This window comes from Heloderma suspectum, chromosome 1 (assembly GCF_057233095.1).
Source record: "Heloderma suspectum isolate Gila_16-S chromosome 1, 16-S_ref, whole genome shotgun sequence".
Taxonomy (NCBI): domain Eukaryota; kingdom Metazoa; phylum Chordata; class Lepidosauria; order Squamata; family Helodermatidae; genus Heloderma; species Heloderma suspectum.
Window position 1 is genome coordinate 431,512,374 of NC_139458.1, and position 23,282 is coordinate 431,535,655.

The 23,282-nt window shown below is 46.0% G+C and overlaps 1 protein-coding gene across 3 annotated transcripts in view; it reads right to left on the reverse strand.

Annotated features, from left to right (window-relative positions):
* The window catches only part of LOC146360306 (uncharacterized), a 52,383-nt gene extending 30,060 nt beyond the window's left edge, over positions 1-22,323 (reverse strand). Inside the window, exons 1-4 of one of the 3 annotated variants that reach the window (XM_084829349.1) lie at positions 22,176-22,323; positions 9,634-9,762; positions 2,030-2,116; positions 686-812 (exon numbers count right to left, since the gene is read on the reverse strand). In XM_084829349.1, coding sequence (XP_084685475.1) covers positions 686-812; positions 2,030-2,087 — 185 coding nt within the window. In that variant the 5' untranslated portion in view covers positions 2,088-2,116; positions 9,634-9,762; positions 22,176-22,323. The remainder of the gene's footprint in view (positions 1-685; positions 813-2,029; positions 2,117-9,633; positions 9,763-22,175) is intronic. The other 2 variants (XM_084829348.1, XM_084829350.1) reach the window with 2 other exon arrangements.
* Between the last annotated feature and the right edge of the window lie 959 nt (positions 22,324-23,282).

Sequence of the window (23,282 nt, forward strand, 5' to 3'; positions counted from 1 at the left end):
CACACACCACTCTATCTCATGCCACTCTGCAGTCCAACTGTTTCCTTTAAAAAGGCCTGCTGTGTAGTGAAGGATATGGGTAATTCAATGCAGAAGGCTTTGGGGGAAGCAGTTTCTGCCCCAGTCCCTTAGGCCTCACCCAAGACTCCACCCACATTAGGTGTCCAAGTATGCCACAGGCACAAGTGCACAATTTATCTAATAACCTGCTCCAGCACAATTTCTTGGGTCCCACCTGGAGAAATTTTCTGCATGCCTGTCTGGTATCTACCCACCTACTTTCCTGCAAACATGACATTAGCTCCCTCTCCGTTGTGCTTCCTCTGGCAAGCAAAGACATGTTTTAATTCATTTGGCTTTGAAGATGATTTGTTTCCTGAAGTAGATTTTAACTGGTGGGTGCTGTTTAATATGATTGTTTTAACTGCTTTTAATTAATTATTTTTTTATTTTTTATGTTATAATTATAATTCTGTATTTTAACTGCATTTAACTACTGTTATCTGCTTTGAACACTATTTTTAGTAGAAAGGCATGGCATACATTTGATAAATAATTAATTACATTATTATTATCACTTATCTGTGAAAAGCCAACAGTGGCATGTACATCAGTGTATGCACATATTTAATTTTTGATTTCACGTACAGAATTCTGTCCACCCAATGTCACCTGAAGTATTTACCTTTTACAACAGGGAACACCCTCCTCACACAATCCATAGAAAATATAATCTTCACCACAATAAGCTCTTGTGCAATGAGCACCAAAGTCTGTACACGTACTCTTCAATATATATTTTCTTGTGAGACCTGAACAAGAAAAAAGTATCAATGCACAGGGTGTTTGCCTTGAATCCACCTGTTTTTACTTGAAGTGAAACTTGCAGGCAAGTTTCAAGTTTTCTGGTGTGGCAAAACATCCCAGAGATTTTGAACACAGCAAAACATGTTTTAATTAGAGCAGTGCAGTATTTCAGAGTGTGTTTGAACAGCTTGACCAGGGAGCCACATAAAATGTGAATATGATAGGGGTGTCAAAGAATTTCTCGCTGAAACTTCGGGGGGCCGAGTGCCAACGTATTTGGCCCCCCGAAGTAGTTTCGGGGAGAAATTCTCCACCCCCCCGCCCCCGCCCCCCCCCCGGGATGGGACTTACCTTTCCCGAATGTCGCTCCCGGTGGCGGGTCGCAGCGGCGGTTCGGCAGGGCTTCGACAGGGGCGGGGTGGCAGCCGGTCTTTCGACCGGCTGCCGCCGCTGCCATTCCAAGAAAAGTAAAAAAAAAAAAACGCCCCCGTGATAGGCTACGTGATGATTAACGTAGCCTATCACGGCTAGATTTGTAAAGTCAGCCATGATAGGCTACGTAAATCATTACATAGCCTGTCACGGGTGACTTAAAAAAAAAAAAGCGCGTACGGCTAATGGCGGCCCCCACAGGGAGCCGCCATTCACGTTCCTTATTTTGTCGCTGTAGTCTACGTAAAGATTACGTAGACTACAGCGACCAAATAAGGAACGCGAATGGCGGCTTCCTATGGGGGCCGCCATTTGCGTACGCGCTTTTTTTTTTTAAGTCACCCGTGATAGGCTACGTGACGATTAACGTAGCCTATCACGGCTGACTTTGCAGATCTAGCCATCATAGGCTATGTAAATCGTCACGTAGCCTATCACCGGGGCATTTTTTTTTTTTTTACTTTTTATTTCGCGGCAGGGCAAGGCGAGGCGCCTCCTGAATTTTGGCCAGGCGAGGCGAGGCACCTCCCCCCCCGGCCTGAATTTCGGGGGGAGAAGCGAAGTGCCTCCCCCCCACCGCGAAGCAAGCTGCGAGACGAGGTAAGTGACTTTCGAGCACTCCTAGAATATGAGACTGTTGGTTTAGCTCAGCCTTTCCCAGACTGGTGTCTTCAAGATGTTTTGGCCCATAACTCCCAGCATGCCCAGCCTGCTGTGAAAAGTGGCCAGAAGTCTATTCTCTACTTTTCATCAGTATTCCTTTTAAATTGTCTCTTGAAATAGATCATACCTGGACCTATCAGGAGTGCCAAGAAGAGAACTGTAGAAAGAAGGCCAAAGAATTTCATGGCAAAAGTTGACTGATATCTCAATGTCACTGAAAGAGAGAGAAGATACCAAGAAAGCAACTCAGAACTTAAGAAAGACTCCAGTTCTTGACAGATTCAGTCCTGTGTATACTTACTTGGGAGTAAATCTGATTGAACTCTATGGGACCTTTGTCTGAGTAGACGTATCTAGATTGTGTTATTACTATATTAAAACAAGAGCTGTAGATATACCATCCTGAGCCCCCGAAATTGCTGCTTTGCCCAACTTGTTGAGGAACACATTTCATCCTCCCAACCCAAGGGCTTTCATTTCATGGGATTGGGGCCCAAAATGGTTTGCACCATTTTCGGGTGGAGAGGCACTCTGTGAAGGGAGGATACTGGCAGTAGCCAAAGCCAGCAACGTCCAAGCTGTTCAAAGGAAGGAAAACTGGAGAGTGCGTTGCAGCCGCATAACACCGTAAGCTTCACCTCATCATTAAAATGACTTGGAAGGTTTCAGAAACGTACACCCTGAAAATCACCAAAGGTAGGGATATGTGACACTGGGAATTCCATTCTGTTTATGCCCAATGGAACTTCACAGTGTTTCCATTCCAATTAGTGGTGAGCACTGTAGCAGATATTCTTTTTCAATTCTGGAAATGTTTTACGCTTTTTTGTTCAGGTCCCATGATATGCGCAAGTGGTGATTTGTGCAAATTAGATCTCTCTTTTTTCTGGGTCTTTCAGTTTGCTCAAACTGGGCTTTTTTATTGTTTTTATCGGCAGTCTTGTGCACAAGCACATTATTGCACTTCTGCCTGTCCATCATGTAGCCCCACAGAGGCGTATTCCCTTCTTGTAAATATCTTGGTCAGTTTCATCCTCTCCACATACTACTTCATTTAGCCCAGCAGAGCTATATTCTGTACTTATCAAAGAACTGGTCAATTTCACCCTCCACTTTGGTGATTCCCAAACCTGGGGGGGGGGGGGCGAGTTCCAAAGGGGAGGATGAAATTGACAAGTTGTTTGATAAGTATGGACTATGGCTATGCTGAAGAGAAAACTCACTGGAAAAGACCCTGATGCTGGGAAAGATTGAAAGCAAAAGGAGGAGGGGATGACAGAGGATGAGATGGCTAGATAGCAACACCGATGCAATGAATATGAACTTGAGCACACTCCAGGAGACAGCGGAGGACAGGAAGACCTGGCGTGCTACGGCCCATGGGGTCATGAAGAATCGGACATGACTTAACAACTGAACAACAACAAATGGCTATGCTGGGTTAAATGAAATAGTGCACGGACAGGGTGAAACTGTCAACAATATTTGCAAGAGGGGAATATGCTTCTGAGGGGTTACATGGTGGAGAGGTAGACTTATGATGGTGTGCACATGCACAAGATGGCTGATTTAAAAAAAAAACAAGTTAAAAATATGAACCCATTTGTTGTTCAGTCATTAAGTCATGTCCGACTCTTCGTATTTAAAGACCCCCCCTTTTATGGGGGGTGGGGGATGGAATGAAATCTGCCAGGGCCAAACCAGTAAAATCCATTGTGATTTCACCCCTCCAAACAGAATTCTCATATATCCCTACCCAAAGCAGGCACCCCTTTTCTCATCCATATAGCACCCATAGCAGCAGAATTAGTCAACAAATTCCAGATTGGAAATTAAAAGCCAGCTTCCTAGAACTTAGTGAGAGCATGCTGGGCTTCCTTTGGAACGAAGTTCGACAATGAGGGAAGCACCACTGAAAGGGCTCTTGTTTTGTAACCGTCCGTCTCAGTAGCTGGATATGGTTAAAGCGGTTATAGGACTGCAGCTTGAAATTCTTTTCTAAATTCTACTTAGAAAATAGAGGGATGTGTTTATTGTAGAACTGTGCTGAAAATTTTGATTCTTCCCATTTCATGTGCCGTGCAGGGTGAAGCAAACACTCTAGTGAAAGAAACTGGGGAGGTGAGAATTTTGAGTAACTTTCTTCTTGGGAAAGTGGACAGGATTTCCACTTACCTTTTTCAGCGTATGTAGTAGCTGAGAATCTTCTATTATTATTTTTTAACTTTACAAAACCCCCACCTCCCCTGCACTTGCAGCTGCCTAGGGTGCTTAGAGGGAACCTTCTGCAGACCAACAGCTGTTTCTGAACTCCCAGGAGACCATGTCACCTCACCCTCTCCTATAGGCATGCAGGAAGGGCTCTGGAGCTGCAGAAGAACAAACAAGAACAAATGAGAACATAGAGCTTTAGAAAAATTATCTTCTTCCTTGCAGCAGCATAGAGCAAGCAAGATAACTTTTTTTCTACAGCTCCAAAAGTCCCATTTGTTTTTGTTTGCAACAGCTTGGGACTCTTTGAAAAGATTCTGCAGCCTGGGAATTTTCCCTGAATGTCTGTAGGAGAGGGAGAGGCCATGTGGTCTCGTGGAAGTTCAGGAAGTGCTGCTGGGCTGGAGAAATCTCTCTGTAAAGAGACTCGTCCTAGGGGGCATTTTTCAAGAAAAAAAAATGGAGAAGATTCTTCAGCCCCCTCCCAAACCTAAAAAGGTATGTGTCCCCCTCCCCAAGGAGAAAATTCTGAAATTCCCCCCTCCCTGCAAAAAGAGGCAGAAAAAATAATAATGGAGGGAGAGAAAAAAAAATCCCCAAAAGAGGGGGCAGGATTCGGCACAGCACTAGTTTATTGCTTCATACTATGGACATAAACATCACCAATTTCTCATTGTTTGATTTAAGCTTGTCACTTCACTTTAGCAAATGGATCTAGTTCTTGCTATAATTTCCAGAGGGGTAGCTGCATTAGTCTGTTGCCTGCAGCAAAACCAACAGTCATGTGTGGCATCTTAAAGACTTAACACATCTCATTCTGGATTCTTCCTTTACTCTTTATACTTGAACTTCACAGGGAGAATCCAGTGGAATTAATATCCAGAAGCTCAGTTCTTTCAGCTGCGGTTTGAATCAAGATTTATTTATTTTTTATCATGCTACAGTGGTTAGTTCACTTATCAAGGCCATGATGTTGATCAACACTATTTGTGAATGGTCACAGTAATTATTTTACATATATCTTAACATGGTTGGTATTGTCTGCATTCATTCCTGTCTGTTCTGACTGGTAAAATCATCACCATCATCAGCATCAGCATCTTTTACTTACACACCATGTATAAGTACATGGGTATGTATGTGTATGCATGCATGCACACGCACACACGCACGCATGCGTGCGCGCACACATACACACACACACACCAGTTCAGGCTCTGGCACATGGAAATGTGCGCCATAATAAATTTGTTAGCCTTGAAGATGTCACAAGTCCCTGTTGTGCTTGATATCGGGTTATGAAATTGTGCCCCCCCCTTTTCTAACTAAAGAAAAAGAATTCCAACTGACAGAAACCTTAACATGTCACAAATGTAATGGACAAGAAAAAAACATTGTAACTGCTAAATATTTATTCATTTCATTTCTATTCCACCCAATAGCCAAAGCTCTCTGGGTGGTTCACAAAAATCGAAACCACAAAGCACAGCATAAACAATATAAAATATGAACGCTTAAAAACCACAATATGACAGTAAAACCAGAATAAAACCTAGTAGCAATGCAGAGATCTAAAATGCGTATATAAAACACCAGAGCTAAAGGACTAGGATGCTAAAATACTAAAATATTGGGAGAAAATAAAGGTCTTCACCTGGCACCGGAAGGAGTACAAGATAGGTGCCACGAGACCCTCTGTAAGGAGCACATTCCACAGCCAGGGTGCCACAGCAGAAAAGGCTGTCTTCCTGGTAGCCCCCCACCTCACTTTCTTTGGCAGGGGCTTATGGAGAAGGACCCCTGAAAATGGTCTTAGGGTTCAGGCAGGCACATATGGGAGGAAGTGAACCTTGCCCCCAAACCATTCAGGGCTTTGAATGTTAATACCAGCACTTTGAATTGGGGCCAGAAATGGACTGGCAGCCAATGCAGCTGGAAACATACTCGTGTAATGTGATCTCGTTGGCCAGTCCCTGTTAATAAATCTTGCTGCCCTATTTTGGACTAGCTTTCCAGAGCATTTTCAAAGGCAGCCCCATATATAACACATTGCAGTAACCCAGATGAGAGGTCATAAGAGCATGGATCACTGTAGCTAGGCTACCTCTGTCCAGATAAGGGATCCATTGGTATATCAACCCCTAAGCTGATAAAAAAAATGCTCCATGACACTGAGTTCACCTGTGCCTCAAGTGACAGTTCTGGATCCAAGAGCACCCCCAGACTATGAACCTGATCCTTTAGGGGGAGTGCAACCCCCTCCAGAAAAGGTTGAACATCATATAGCCAAGCAGACAAACCACCCACTAACAATACCTCCATCTCATCTGGATTGAGTTTCAATGTATTGGTCCTCATCCAGTCCATTACTGTGTCCAGGCACTGATTCAAAGCAGCCACTGCCTCACTTGGGGTTGATGAAAAGGAGAGGTAGAGCTGGGTATCATCCACATATTGATGGCACCTCAGCCCACACCTCCGGATAACCTCCCCCAGTGGTTTCATGTAGATGTTAAACAGCATGGGGGATAAAACAGAGCCCTGTGGAACCCCATGGCACAATTGCCATGGCACAGAGCAATAATCCCCCAGCACCACCTTCTGGAATCGGCCATCCAATTAGGAGCTGAACCACTGCAGTGCAGTGCCTCCAACTCCCAACCCAGTCAAGCTATCCAGAAGGATACCATGGATGATGGTATCGAAAGCCACTGAGACATCCAGGAAAGCTGCTGAGAGGTCCAGGAAAATCAATAGAATCGCACTCCCCCTGTCCCTCTTCTGGCAAAAGTCATCCCAAAGGGTGACCAAGGCAGTTTCTGTTCCAAAACTAGGGATGTTGGAGAATTCCACCATGGACTCCAGTGAGGCCAGATTCTTTAGAATCTGCCCCCCCCCCAGAGTCTGTGGCAGAATGGACTACCCCCCCGCCACCCCCTGAAATCCCTGCAGGAGTGGACCTACCTGGCAGCGGTGGTGGCTCCAGGGGTGGCTCCAGCGGCGGCTTCAAGTTGTCTTCTGGCCACAGCCGGGCCACTACGCCAACCACCATTTGCATCCCTGCCAAGCCATGACAGGCTACGTAAGTATCTATGTAGCCTACACAGCAAAAGACAGGGACGCAAATGCCGTAGTGGTTGCCATTTGTGTCCCTGCCTTTTGCCGTGATAGGCTACGTAGATACCTACATAGCCTATCATGGCTTGGCAGGGATGTAAATGGAGGCTCCATGGAGTCGCCGCAGAGCGGAGCCAGCCAAGGAGGATTCTGGGAGGAGGGGCAGAGTGCCCCCCCACGGATTCCCCTGAACGGAGCCAGGTAAGGGATTCATACATCCGTATCCAAAACTAGGCTTGAAGCCCAACCGGTTACATTCAAGAGTGCCTGGAGCTGTCCCGCAACCACCCGCTCAAGCACCTTGCCCAGGAAGAGCTGTTGGCCACCGGCCTATAGTTGTTAACGTCCTCTGGATCCAGGTTAGGCTTTCCAGGAGTGGCCTGATTACTGCCTCTTTTAAAGAGGCCGGCACTGCTCCCTATCTCAAGGAGGAATTTTCAACCTCTTGGACTCAGTCGGACATCCCCTCCTTATTTGATGTAATAAGCCATGAAGGGTAAGGGTCCAGCATGCAGGTGGTCGACCGGACTTGGCCAAGCACCTTGTCTGCATATAGAGTCACAAATCCTAGAAAAGAGGAAGGCCAGAAGAGACTAAGGCTACTTACCTCCTTATCAAGTAACCAGGAAAATCTGTCTTCTGGTTTCAACTCAGTTCTTATAATGAGTTTTGTGTGTACATGCATGTTGTTGTACTTTTGATCACAAAGATATTGTGTGCTCCTGCAAAGATACCAATCTTTCTGGAACATTTTGTCCACCTCAGCCTTCGGAATGGTCCAAATGTGCTTAAGTAATTTTATGACTGTCATATCTCATAAAACCCTAGGATCAACTTGCACATGTGGGAGTTATTACTGATGTCACTAATACCAAATGGGTGCATCTTGGGAACCTTCCTGCTTATGCTAGGCTGACCAAGAAAAGGAGAGAATGCATCATTATAATTATAGCTCAGGTCAGGTGTCTACAGGATGCCAATGTATGCAATCTATGCAAAAAAGAAAGAAAGAAACCCACATGCAATTACAACTGCACAATTGTAATTAGGCTCCTAAAAGAATATTTTCACATATGTGATCTTTAATGAGACAAACATGTATAAAATATTTTGTAGGGGGACTTCCATATTTGTTTTCTTACCATTTGAGATATTGTTATTGTTTCAGTTCTTACTGTTGCTGTAATTTAACTTTCTTAGATTCCTTTCTCAAAAAAAGTCTCAAAATATCTTATAATACAATTAAAATATACACATTTTATCATGGTTATGACAATTATCAAATCCCCCAAGGGAACTGAAACAACAGTGATAGGGATGTGCAAACCCACCAGGTTCTCGGGGTGCCTGCCCAGCCCCGGCTTCTGCTCGCCGGTCCTAAGACCACCCTTGAGCCCCTCCTGTGCTCAGTGAGCAGCCCACATTCTTCCCGGCAACATCATCAAGCTCCATGATCACCATTTTTTGAAAGATAAAATGGCGACCAGAAAAACGTGCTTATTTGCATATGTGCAAAAATGTGTATTTTTGTGAATGCATGGAAATTTGCATTTTTGCAAATGTACATATTTGTACATGCACAAAAATGTGCATTTTTACACGTACACATAATAACATATGCATACACAAATATGTGTGTTTGCAAATATGCGTATATTTGCGCATGTGTGAATATGTGCATTTGTGGAAATACGCCTTTCCGCACATACACAAATATGCGCATTTTTGCGAACACCATTTAATTTTTTTAAAAATGGCGACTGCAAAGCTTGACAAGGTTGCCAGGGTGAGTGTGGGCTGCTCACTGAGTGCAGGCAGGGAGTGAATAGGGGGCAGGAGCTCTGTGAGTGGGGCTCGGGGGCTGCAGTCGGGGGGGTTCCGCCAGCTTCCAGGATGGAATCAGGTGCCCACACCATCCCTAAACTGTGACAGCCATAAGAAATGTGATTGATGCATTAAACAGACCATTATATGTCATCAAATGCCTGGAAATAGAGGGAAGTCTTATTAACATGGCCCTGAAAAGATGAAAATGTTGGTGCCAGACAGGCCTTGCTTGGGAGAGTGTTCCATAATCTGAGGGTCACCTTTAAAAGGTTCTGTCTGTGTCATAATGCAAAACTCTGAATTTCCCTCAGAAGTAGGGATGGGTGAACAAGGGATGTTCAACAGTCACCATGATTCTACAAACATGAGCTTGCTGCTTGTAGGGATGTACGAATTGTGTACCTTCCGTGCCGCTTGACTTCCGTAGTTTGCGGCCAGTGCTCCATACCATCATTTGCAAGCCCCCGGAATTCTCCTCTTTTTTTTCTGCTCCGAAAATTACAAAGATAAATCCATACCGACAGCCGTAATTCTGCATAACTTCCGTAAGAAAGGCTATTTTTCATAGATACTTACGTATTTTTCCCCCTGCCCTGAGACATGCAGTAATTACTTTCAGCCAAAACACTTCCTCCTCCTTGGGGCTTCCCAAAACAAGGCTGCCCCAGGTGTGCCTGTGTGATGTACTCTTGGTTTAAAGCAATGCTGTTTGAAAGAAAGAAAGGAAGAAAGAAAGAAAGAAAGAAAGAAAGAAAGAACCTTTTAAAATGACCATGCCAGTCTGGAGCCCTGCATGAGTATTATTCCCCCTGCTAGGCTTTGTATTTCCACATCCAGCCTTGTTGGTGACATGGTGAGGCTAAAATGGAGAGGAGAACCAACTCTGTGCATGTCTAGTGTAGCCAGTGTACTGTAGTGGTGAGAGTGATGGACTGGGAGCCGGGAGATCCGGGTTCTAGTCCCCACTTGGCCATGGAAGCTCACTGGGTGACTTTGGGCCAGTCACAGACTCTCAGCCCAACCTACCTCACAGGGTTGTTGTTGTGAGGATACAATGGTGAGGAGGAGGATAATGTAAGCCGCCTTGAGTTCCTTGCGAGAGGGAGAAAGGTGGGGTATAAATGCAATAAATAAATAAATAAATAAATAAATTTGAGCAATTTTCCAAAATTATATCAAATTCTCCATAGACTAAAGTGTGGGTGATTTAAAAAGTGCACATTTTGAGACATTGCACATTTTGAGAAAGTTGTGCATTTTGAGAAAGTTGCGCATTTTTCAAGGTCATATTTTGTGGACATGAAGGCAAGTTCAGGAATTTGCTAACATTTTCAGAGAAAATGTGCTCTTATTTGTGTTCACATTCAGTTCCTACTCAGAAGATGTTGCTTGGATGTTCTTGGTTTGCACAGTGTTCAGCTGCTCTTTGCAAGTAGGGATGTCGGAAATCTCCCCATCCGGGTTTTCTAGACTCCTGCCCAGCCCCTGCGCTGGCTCACTCGTTCCCAGACTGTGCTCGAGCCCCTCCCACTCTCTGCAAGCAGCCCGCACTCACCCCAGTGGCCTCATCGAGCTCTGCAATCACCATTTCTAAAAAAAAAATAAAATGATGATTGCAAAAATGTGCATGTTTTTGCATTTACAAAAATGTACATTTTTGCAAATGCGCATACGCTCAAGTATGAAGTGTGCATTTTTGTGAAGCCATACATCAGTCTGTGTAGAAAAATGTGCATTTTTCATAAAATACCAATTTCTGCACATATGCAAATATGTGCATTAGCATAGTGTGCATTTTCGCATGTGCACAATTTTGCGCACTGTTGCGATTGCCATTTTATTTCTCAGAAAATGGTGACTGCAAAACTCAATAAGGCTGCCAGGGTGAGTGCAGGCCATTTGCCGAGAGGGGGCAGGGCCAGGGGGCGAGCAGGGGCAGGGGCTTGGCGAGCAGAGCTTGAGGGTGCAGGCAGGAACAGGTCCTGCACAATACTAGACACTTAATAATCATTTAAGTGACAAAGAGAGCCAGTGTGGTGTAGTGGCAAGAGTGTTGGACTAGGAGCTGGGAGATCTGGGTTCTAGTCCCCACTCAGCCATGGAAGCTCACTGGGTGACTTTGGGCCAGTCACACACTCTCAGCCTAACCCACCTCACGGGGTTGTTGTTGTGAGGATAAAAAGGAGAGGAGGAGGAGAATGTAAGCCGCCTTGAGTTCCTTCCAAGAGGAAAAAAGGCGGGGTATAAATGCAATCAATCATTCAATCCATCAATCAAAGCCAACTCAAACATATGTGCTCAACCAACTCTGAGCAGGTCCGCCAGATTCCTGGACTGAATCAGGCACCCGTGCCATTCCTATTCGCAAGTCAGTAATTGGAGAACAGGCAGTGTTGTTTGCACTGAAGGGCCTCAGAATATTCACCAATGTATCTTGTCTGCTATTTTCTTCCTTTACCAATACTGTAACTTCCTTTCGTGAACAAACCAAGTAACTTATCATATTGTTATACTAAGCCTCACCATAGCCCAGCAGTATAATGTACGTGGGGAAGTACCCCAGCCTGTAACCAACCAAGGGAGCAAAGATTTCCTGCTTAGCTCTGGTAACAGATGACTAGCTATCCCTACACTGCCAGAGAATGAATGCACAGTTTATGAATTCATGAAATGTATTAATGGATTGCTTCTCTGTTCAAGGCAATAGACAAATTATATTAAGCGGCAACAATGATAAAACACAACAAATAAAACAGTAATGTATCAAAACTAGGAATGTGCAAATCAGCAAAACTCCAAATTCCATCCAGACGCTCATTCTGACTCAAGTCTGTATCAGATTGAGAGCTTTGGTGTTTCTTCCCCTTTATGCATGAAAATCTGTGCATATTTTCCCAAATGTGTGCATCAGTTATGCACATCTTTGAAATGCATGCATTCTTTTCCCATTGATTAAAGTATATATGTGCACATTTTTCAAATTTACGCATGTTGTTGAACACTTTTTGGGGGTCCATGAATCACATTGCAAGCTTGGAAATGCACAGACTTTGACTGCATATCTCATCCAAGTCCATGATCGATGTGGAAGGTGCAAACTGGGTAAATCCTGATCAAAAACAAAGTGAAATGAATTTATCATGCATCCCTAACGAAAACAGACACTTAAAAACAGAAGCAAAGATCTTCCTTAGAAGAAAACATAGAATAAACATTAAAAGTGATTAAAAGATTGTTGAAACAGTACTTTCTTTACTGCCCATATGAAACATTGTATAGGGGCCACATGAACCGTACTTTAGGCATCATGTGAGGTGTGTGCAGCCCTTTCTTTAGGTTTTGTATATGGTGAACAGCAACACTCACCAGATGTCTTCAAACTCAGCAACTATTTATAATAACTTACAGAAACAATCTTCTTTGACTTGTAATAGGAGCACCAAGAACTTAACTGAACAATTATTCTTGGTTACTTGTACAATCATGTAGATCCAGTATTGTCCTGTAGGTTCAGAACTGATCTGGCATCACAGGAGGTTATGCAGGCCCAAATGCTCCTAATGACTTCTGCCCAACAGTGGAAGCATCCTCTTTTATTCCTCTCACATGGCTTTTGAGGACTTGCCTCCTAACAAGGCAGTACACATCACCAGGAATTACTCACAGTTCTTCCCCACATAATAGCTGGCAAACTCAGCCATACTATGGTCATTCCTCCATGCTTCCTCATGAAACTCTATCTCTTTGTGGGGCAAATCCACATTCCTTTCCCCATTATTAGACGTGGGAGGGGGGTGTTAATACTTTCCCACTACATTTGCACAGTCTGTTCCGCTGATGGAATGCGCTGATATAACCTCATTTCCTACACAATACTAGCCACTTAATAATCATTTAAGTGACAAAGCTAACTCAAGAATACACTCTCACAAAAAGGTAGAAATAATAGTATAGCTTAATCCATCACAGACATGCTTGCACACTTAATGTCACAGCATGGATGCTTGAGGAATTTGATCTTTGTAAATTCTGGTATGAACTGACTTAATCTGCACCACCTACACTAATGAGTTGTTCAGAAGTTATTTATTTATTTATTTGTTTGACTTTATATCCCACCTTTTTTTCCTCTTGCAAGGAACCCAAGTTGGCTTACATTATTTTCCTCTTCTCCAGTTTATCCCTAGAACAACAACCTTGTGAGGTAGGTTGGGCTGAGAGTCTGTGACTGGGCCAAAGTCACCCAGTGAGCTTTCATGGTCAGCTGGGGACTAGAACCCAGATCTCCTGGTTCCCAGTCCAACACTCTCACTGCTACACCACACTGGAAAAAGTGATGTACCCCTTTTGCTTTTGCTTAAAGTTCTGACGTTCCAATGTACAGGTAAAAAATCCATCAGCAAAAAATGGATTTGAAAACCTAAAGAACAGCCACAGAAGTTAATATCCACCTCTTGTTCAACATTTCTTTTCTTTTTTTCATTTGTGGCATTATGTACATTTGGTATCCAGTTAGTTAACCAAAGCCATTTCTCTGTAGCATTGGAGAGGGTTTTTTTTTTTTTCTTGTTTGGGAAATAAAAGCTTACTTTAGACCTGGATGCTGGTGGGTGGCACTGTAAAGGCTACTGGAAAGGGAATCCAAAAAGGAAAAGGAAGGGAGGAGAGAAGTGCAACCCAAAGTGACTGGCAGGACAGGAGATCTGAGCTTGGGCATATGATAGTGCCTCTTCCACAGTTCTTTCTCACATCACTTGCAGTGAGAAAGTTCCATAAGGGTGTACAGATTCCACACCGTCTGTTCCAATGGGAAATCTGTGCGGGGGGGAGGCGATCCTTTCCTCCCCCCCCCCGGAATCCTCCAGAGCAGTTCCACTCTGCTCGGATTCCATGGGGGGGGGGAACTGGCTTGGGGGTGCTTACCTTCCCTCCTGCCAGCCAGAGCCATTCACGTCCTCCCTGTCCCTGCCAATTGCCAAGTCTTTAAAAAAAAAAAGGTGATTGGGAGGATGTGCCCATGGACTTATATGTAAATAGAGTCATGAATCTTGTGTATAAGTCTATGTGTCCATAGGCTCGGTCTTTTCCGTACATTAGGGATGTACAAATGTTCTGCCACGGATCTCGGGGAGGCCGAATGCCAGTGCATTCAGCTCTCCGAAATCGGTGGTGGGACGGCCCGCCCCCCTGCCCCCCCGGGACGGGACTTACCTTGGGCGGATCTTCCTGGCGGCGGCGACTCTGGCAGCGGCTCCGGCGGTGGTTTGGTGGCGGTTCGGCGGTGGCGGCTGCGGCGGCCGGTCATCCGACCGGCTGCTGCCACCACCATTTCCAGTTTAAAAACAAACAAACAAACAAACAAACAAACAAACAAAGTGATAGGCTACGTAAAGATTTACGTAGCCTATCATGGCTAGATTTTTAAAAAAACACCGTGATAGGCTACATAAATGTTTATGTAGCATGTCACGGCTGACTTAAAAAAACCCACAAACACACTCGTACGTAAATGGCGGCGGCCATGGCCGTCGCCATTTGCGTTTCTTATTTTAGCACGTCTTAGTCTACGTAAATATTTACGTAGACTAAGACGGCAAAAATAAGGGGAACGCAAATAGCGTAGCGTCTACCTATCACATTTGTTTGTTTTGTTTTGTTTTTTAATTGGAAATGGCGGTGGCGGCAGCCGGTCGGAAGACCGGCCGCTGCCGCTGTTGCCGCTGCACCGCTGCTCCACCGCCGCCGGAGCCACCACTGCCAGGGACATTCGAACAAGGTAAGTCCCATCCAGGGGGGGGGCGGGGGGCAGACCGTTTCTCCACCAATTTTGGGGGGCCGAATGCGCTGGCATTTGGCCTCCCCGAGATTCGTGGAGAAATTCTCTGACATCCCTAGTTCCGTCCCTCCGCCCGGAATCCTTGCCAGGGGGGAGGCACTCCGTTCCTCCCCCCCCTGGAATCCTGGCAAGCTGGCTGTGCTCCGCAGCAATTCTGCAGAGCCGCCGGTCGGCTCTTCCAGCACCCGGACATCCGGCCGCTGGCTAGCAGGGATGCGAAGACATCCGGCCACTGGCTAGCAGGGATGCCGTTTGTGTCCCTACAGTCAGCCGTGATAGGCTACGTAAATGTTTACATAGCCTATCATGGCTGACTTAAAAAAAAACAAAAAATAACATGCGTACGCAAAAACGTGCGTGTGTTCCTTATTTTGGCATGTCTTAGTCTATGTAAACATTTACGAAGACTAAGACGGCGAAAATTAGGGATGGACGAAAGTCCCTTACCTGTCCTCGAAGCTTGCTTTGTGGTGGGGGGGAGACGCTTCGCTTCTCCCCCTGAAGTTCATGTGAGGGGGGGGAGGCGCCCCACCTCGCCTGGCCGAAATTCAGGCCGGGCGGGAGGCGCCCCATCCCTCGCCGGCAAAATTCAGGCCGGGTAGAAGCGCCCCGTCTACCAGGCTGCGAAAAAAACAAAAACAAAACACCCCCGTGATAGGCTACGTAACGATTTACGTAGCCTATCACGGCTAGATTTCCAAAGTCAGCCATGATAGGCTACGTAAATCGTCACGTAGCCTATCACGGGTGACTTTGAAAAAAAAAAAAAGCGCGTACGCAAATGGCAGCCCCCATAGGGAGCCGCCATTTGCATTCCTTATTTGGTCCCTGTAGTCTACATAAAGATTTACATAGACTACGGCGAAAATAAGGGCAACGCAATAGCCACCATCTGCCCAATTTTGTGGGATCGGTTTCAGCTGCTGTGGCCTGATGATGTAGACAAGGTACTTGCAGCAATGTGACCGACCATGTGCCCTCTCGCTCTCTGCCCCTCCTGGCTAATAAAAGCTAGCTGGGTATGACTGGATATGACTGGGTGGGTTCAGGGAGTGGTGTGTGTCACATCTTGGCTGTGTCACATCATGTTTGGGCCAAAATCTGTTGTTCTAGTTGTTCTTCTTGTTATCGTTAGATCACGTTTACCACTGTGCCCCAGCCTCATCAATGCTGCTGTCATTAAAAGAAGAAGAATTAACCTTCCTTTAGACCTATCAGACATCTCTGATGCCACCATCGGCCCGATTTTGTGGGATCAGTTCCAGTTGTTGTGGCCTGATGATGTGGACGAGGTGCTTGCAGGAATGCAACCAACCACGTGCCTTTTCAACCCCTGCCCCTCCTGGCTAATATAAGCTAGCCGAGGGGGTATGACTGGGTGGGTCCAGGGAGTGGAAAATGCTTCCCTGCAGGAAAGGGGTGGTTCCTGCTGTCCGTAAGGATGTAGCAGTGAGACCACTTCTGAAGAAGCTGACTCTGGACCTAATGGTACTAGACAACTACGGCCCAGAAAATACCCCTTTCCTAGGTTAGATATTTGAGAGGGTTGTGGTGGAGCAGCTGTGGGCACTCTTGAAGGATACTGATTATCTAAACCCATTCCAGTCTGGGTTTCAGTTTGGTTATGGGACTCAATCAGCCTTGGTTACCCTGATGGATGACCTTTATCGAGAGCGGAACAGGGAGAGTGCAACCCTGTTAATTCTGCTCGAACTCTTTCATTGGCTTTTGATACCATCAACCATGGTATCCTCCTGCATTGACTCTGTGGGATGGGCATTGGAGGCACTGTGTTGCAGTGGTCCTGGTCCTACCTGAGGGGCCAATTTCAGACAGTAACATTGGGTGACCATTCCTCAGCCCCTTGGCAACTGAACTATGGGGTTCCTCAGGATACCATCTTGTCCCCAATGTTATTTCACATCTATATGAAGCCTCTGGGAGCGGTCATTAGGGGATTTGGAGCCAAGTGCCATCAGTATGCTGATGACATGCAGCTCTACCGCCCTGTGACATCTGAATCAGGAGAGGCTGTGCAAGTCCTGAATCAGTATCTGAACTCAGTAATGGGCTGGATGAGAGCCAATAAACTGAAGCTGAATCCTGGCAAGATGAAAGGCCTGTGGCTGAGTGGTTCCCGAGATAGGCTCATTCCCTGTTCTGGATGGGGTTGCACTCCTTCTGAAAGATCAGGTCCATAGTTTGGGGGTACTACTTGATCCATCACTGTTGCTGGAGGTCCAAGTGGCCATGGTGGCTTGGAGTACCTTTAACCAGCTTCAGCTGGTTTGCCAACTACAGCATGTCCTGGACAGGGATAGCTTGACCACAGTGATACAGGCATTAGTAACCTCAAGACTGGATCACTGCAATGCACTCTGTGTGGGGCTGCCCTTAAGGCTGCTCTGAAAAAGGCTGCTCTGGAAGCTGTTGTCATGTTTGCAGCATGTGACACCTTTGCTGAGGAACTCTACTGGCTGCCTATTCACTACCGGGCCAGGTTTAAGGTTTTAGTACTAGTGTACAAAGCCCTAAACAGCTTGGGACCAGGATACCTGAGAAAGCACCTTCTCCCTTACTGACCTGCCCAGTCACTGAGGTCATCGGAGGGCACCTATGGCCCAATTGGAGTCCATCAGGAGAAAAGCCTTCACTGTGGTGGCCCCCTTTCTTTGGAATTCCCTGCCCCTGGAGGTCAAGCAGGCACCAACACTGTGTTGTTTCTAGGGATGGCAGAGAATTTCTCCCCGAATCTTCGGGGGGCCGAGCGCCAACGCATTCGGCCCCCCGAAATCGGCGGTGAAATTCTCTCCCCCCCGCCCCCCCAGGACGGGACTTACCTTTGGCGAATGTCCCTCCCGGCGGCGGGTCCCGGAGGCAGTTCGGCGGCGGTTCATCGCGGGCTGGGGTGGCGGCCGGTCTCCCGACTGGCTGCCGCCGCCACCATTGCAAAAAAAAAAAACTAAAGTAAAAAAACACACACACACCCATGCATAGGCTACGTAACGATTTACGTAGCCTATCACGGCTAGATTTCCAAATTCAGCCGTGATAGGCTACGTAAATCGTCACGTAGCCTATCACGGGGTCTTTTGTTTTTTTACTTTTTGTTTTGCAGCCGGGGAGATGGGGTGCTTCTCCCTGGCCTGAATTTCGGCCGGGTGAGGCGGGAAGCCTCCCCCCCAGCCTGAATTTCGGCCGGGCGAGGCGGGAAGCCTCCCTCCCTTCGCCTGAACTTCGGTGGGGAAAGCGAAGCGCCTCCCCCCCACTGCGAAGGCAAGCTGCGAAAAGGTAAGTGACTTTCGTACATCCCTAGTTGTTTCCAGTGCCTCCTGAAAATAGCACTGTTCCAGGAGGCATTCCTTAACTGACCAGCCATGGTTTTTATTGGCATTCTGTGTTTTGCTTGTTTTTTTAAAGCACAATCTTAATATGGTGTTTTAATCTATTTATTCTTTTACCATTTTACTTTTTTATGTTCACTGCTCCGAAATCTGTTTTAGATATGGAATGGTGTACAGATATTGTAAATAAATAAATAAAATAAACACAAAGCTCCAGAGATGGTCCTGGAAGTTGCAGGAATTCCAGATGAACATTGAGCATGTCCTGGGGAATAAGAATGTTATCACAGATGCTCTTTCCCCAGAGTAAAGACAGTTTAGTTGTCTTCTGTTTAGGGATGTATGGATTCTGTAAAATCCATTCCATGTGTATTTCGTGGATTGTCAGGCACCTTTTGTTCCATCATCCACCCATTGACAGAATCAGGGAGGTGGGGCTACTTTTGAATTTGCACAAATTTTTGCATGCGAAAATGCAAGCATTCCCACCAAGTGTGCAATTTCATGCTTTAGCCTACAGGGGAAATGCACATTTTTGGCCAGATCTTTTATCATGAATTTTGTGCAAAATTTGGGGAAATTAGAAAACTGGTCCACAAGTCCATGGAAGACACCTGACAAGGGAAAACCTGCCCCACTAACGAATTCGCAGATCAGATTCAGGAAAATCTGAACTTATTTGGTTCTGTTGCAGATTTCTCTGACATCCCTACTTCTGTTAAGTTGGACATTTCACAATTTTCCTTAGTTAAGAGAAAAAAATGTTCCACTTTAAAAGAACGGGAGGGGGGGAAGTGTGAAGGTTTAAGGCCTACAGAGGCAAGGAAAAAGGTCAGGCCTAGAGGCCTGGAGTTTTTTTTTATTGGGAGGGGGTAACCCTGAGAAGAGTAGTTTCATTTCCCTGGTTAAGTTTCATTTCTCCAGGTTTGAAGCAGTACTTTCAGTTTTGAGGGAGGAGGGTATAAAAAGAGAGTCAAAAAGACCAGAGCAGTAACAGCAGAGTGGGAAGAAGCAGCCTGAAGAGAGAGCATGAAGAAGCAGCCTGGAGAAGTCTAAGTACCACTAGGGTAAAGGAACTTGTGTTTTGCAACATTTAGAGAGCCTGTGTAGTGTAGTGGTGAGAGTGACGGACTGGGAGCCGGGAGATCCGGGTTCTAGTCCCCACTTGGCCATGGAAGCTCACTGGGTGACTTTGGGCCAGTCACAGACTCTCAGCCCAACCTACCTCACAGGGTTGTTGTTGTGAGGATAAAACGGAGAGGAGGAGGATAATGTAAGCCGCCTTGAGTTCCTTGCGAGAGGGAGAAAGGCGGGGTATAAATGCAATAAATAAATAAAATAATTTATTTCCTCGTAATACCTTTTGTATCACTCAGCTCTGTTGTGTAAATACCTTTAGTTGTGATTGGCTTGATTTAATTTACCAGTAAACTGTTGTGGTTAAAACCTCAGGTGTCTGGAGTGTCAGTCATCCCATGTCTACAGCCTAAACCCCATGTTACTGGGAAGGGGAAGTTTAAAAGAAGGAAGGTGGGATTCTTAAGGAGACAATAGATCCTTAAGGGGTTGCTGCTTACATTTAAATGGAATCTATTGCATATGTTCCAAAGCAAAAAAACACACGACAAAAAACAAAACTTGGCTGACTCTGCCCAGGTTCTCAAGCAGGGAACAGGTCCCCCCAACTCCATTACTAGTCAATCACCCAAGGACCCTCAGTTCCATCTAAACTTCTGGAAGAGAATTCAGAGGGCACACTGTGATGACAGAGTGTGTAGCTCCAGCCCTTTACATTTGTGGTAACTCTCAGCTTGGTGGCAGGGTGGGGGAGGTGCTCTGGCCTGGGTCTACACATGTAGCCAAGTGAGGAAGGCATGAGCTTTTAGACATCTGTGGTGGGCTGTACTATGTCAGGTTGCAAGTGGGAGGGGGAATCACTAGGGGTGTATGAACCCCACTTACCTGGGTCCGCTGGGGGGTCCAAAGAGGGGGAGGCAATCTTGTCCTCCCCCCGGAATCCTCCCTGGCCGGCTTCGCTCCGCAGCGAGGCCGTGGAGCTGCTGGCCAAGGCCGGCTGCTGCCGGATTTTCGGCTGCGGCCAGTCTGCGTCCGCAAATGGCGTCTGGCGTAGCAGATGCCATTTGTGTCCCTGCTCTTTACCATGATAGGCTACGTAAATCTTTACGTAGCCTATCACGTTAAAGAGCAGGGATGCAAATGGCATAGCGGATGCCATTTGCATCCGCAGTCTGGCCATACGGCCATGGTAGCCATATCGCTGGGTCTTCGGAGCCGGCGGCAGGGAGGATCCGCCAGTGAGGACTTTGCACTGGAAGACAAGGTAGGAGATCCAATCCTCCAAGGACTTCGGGGGGGCTGGATTCAATAGAATCCAGCCTCATTGGGGTCCGTGGAGGATTTCTCCAACATCCCTAGGAATCATGTGTTTTAATGTTATCTTGTACAGATAAATTTCAGCAGGCACAATCTGGTTGAGAAATTCTGTGGTACTGGCATTTGTAACTACAGTGGCCATAACAGCAACTGCCACAGTACCGTTTATTGCCTTCGGAAAAGCAAGTCCTGGGTTAGATCATCATGGGGCTAGAGAAAGAGTTGCAAGTCGGGATGTGAGCTTTGGCTGATGATGCAAGAGCAGGGGTTCAGAACCTCAGCCCCAGGGTCCCAATCTGGTTCTTCAGGGTGCCCCAGATGCCTCTTCCCCTGGCCCCCACCACTGACTGTTCAGTGGTTTCCCAATTTTCGCACAGGTTTTTACCCATTCAAAATGATGGAAATGCCTCTCCAAAGGCTTTGTTAGTGGCAGTAAAGCTTTAAGCTAAAATATGCCAGTATGGCCTGCTCCTTTTGCCTCTGGATCCACCCACTTTACTTTCAGCCCCCCACTGGAAGGTGGCTCCCGAAAGCTTCTCTAAGATGGTCTTTCTTCCTTCATCTGAAAGAGTCTCTGAACCCCTGCTCAAGAGGCCCATGAATTGAGACAGAGGGAGCCTCTGCAGATATGACTCAGATGGAGGGAGTCCAGCCCAGGAATCCCTCAGATGCCAAGCCAGCCTGAGGTCCAGTCAGAGAGTGTCCATCTTGCTTGCCACTCAAAGAAAGAGGACAAGATAGCTGACTCTCTCTGAGTCCTCAAGCTAGGAACAGACCCCCCCCCACACACACACAGCTCCATTAAGTCACCAATTGCTCAAGGGCCCTCAACAGAGGACACAACCTGGGGCCATCAAGAAAATTAAATCTAGATTGATTATGCTTAATTCCAAATGTACATACTAGACCATACTCGACCACTGAGGAAGTATTTGTGCCGAGACACAGTTGGTTTTGGTTCCGCTTGGTACTGGTTACTTCTGGTATTGTAGGACATTACAGCACTGTATTGTAGGACATTACAGCACTGAGGTTCAGAACCTCAGGCCCAGGGTCCCAATCTTGTTCTCTTTACAACTCTCTGGTTCTATTGCTGAGCTGATATGGAGGTGTTTTTAAAGCAATGTGTTTCAAAGCCCCATACACCCCATCTTCTGGCATCTTTGCAGTTGTGCCATTAAAAGGGATCAAACTGTTTGCGCATTGCATATACCATCCCCTTCGGAGTGAGGTTCTTGTGTGAGACCTCTCCTTGAGCAATATTTTGAATGATTGCAAGGGGCCAAATGTTGCTATAGAGGCTGGATCCATCCCTAAGTCAGCCATCACCATTCTGAATGACCTCTAGCCCTTTCTCTGCATCTTCACTCTATACTTCTATCTTATGTATGTACGTATGTATGTATGTATGTATGTATTTATTTGTTGGTCGCCTTTCAGAACAGGAGCCCTCCCAAGGTGATGTACAACAGTAAAACATATAACAAAAACCAACACGGGAATACATGTGAATGTTTTAAATGTTAATGTATGCCTGCCCTTACCTGAAGAAAGCAAGAACTTCCCTGAAAGGACAGCAAGGAAAAGCCAGCCCATCTGCATGGTTGAAGGTTGACCAGGATCTCAAGCTGGACAGCAAGAGAAGAAAATCGAGCCAAAGGACTCTGAAGGTTCTGTGTCTTTCAAAAGACTGAATGAACACCTATTTACCTACCTCTTGAATATACTGACACGTAAGCACTGCGCATTAGCGATCTTTATGCAATATGTCAGGTGACAGAAACTCTTGGCATGTTATTCCTCACGAAGTCACAGTGTGCCAGAGAGAGGAAGTTCACATTATTTTATGATGTATTTTGCAGTTTTAATTGTTGAGAAGTGCCCAGGGAGCTTCGGCTGTTGGGGGCTACACACGGGCTGTGGTATACTAACACATCCACCATGTCCGTTACTGATTGTGATGCAATGTGTCAGGTGGAAGAAACTCTTGGCACGTTATTCCTCAAGAAGACACAGGGCTTTAATAACAAATAAAATAAAAGCTGTCTTTTACTGAGTCAGACGCTTGGTCCATCTATCCCAGTATTGTACTGAATTGAGTACAGTCAATTCACTACATGTGTGGAGTAGAAAGGGTGGGGGGGATTTATGTAAAACTTAGAGGGATCTCCGTTGAGCTGAAAGCTACCTGCAAATATACTTAACTCTCACTGCCCCCACCAGCAAGGGGGAAAATGCCCACCTGGCAAGGGTGGTGTTTTGCTTTGCATAGTTGCCCATACCTGCCTGGCCCTGTATGGGGGTTTTCTCTCCCACTGCTGCCAGCACCTATGGGGAAACTGCTCCTTCACTGGGCAATCCCCCCTACAGGGCTTCTTAGTTTTAGCAAATGGTTATATTTCCAAGAACTCTCTGCCACTATAATTCAGAGTTCTACAATTTGAGCCTTTTCTGCTGCCACCAGTTCTCTGAGAATACTTCATAACCTCTTAATAGCTTAGTATAAGTGGTTTAGGCATGAGATGGGCACGAGCGCTCGAGACCAGATGAACTATTAAACAAGTTCATTTACTAAAGCAGTATCTTACACATTAGGGAGTACTAATATTTACTTAGGGATTTTCAAAATACTGCTTAGTGACAATTGTTAA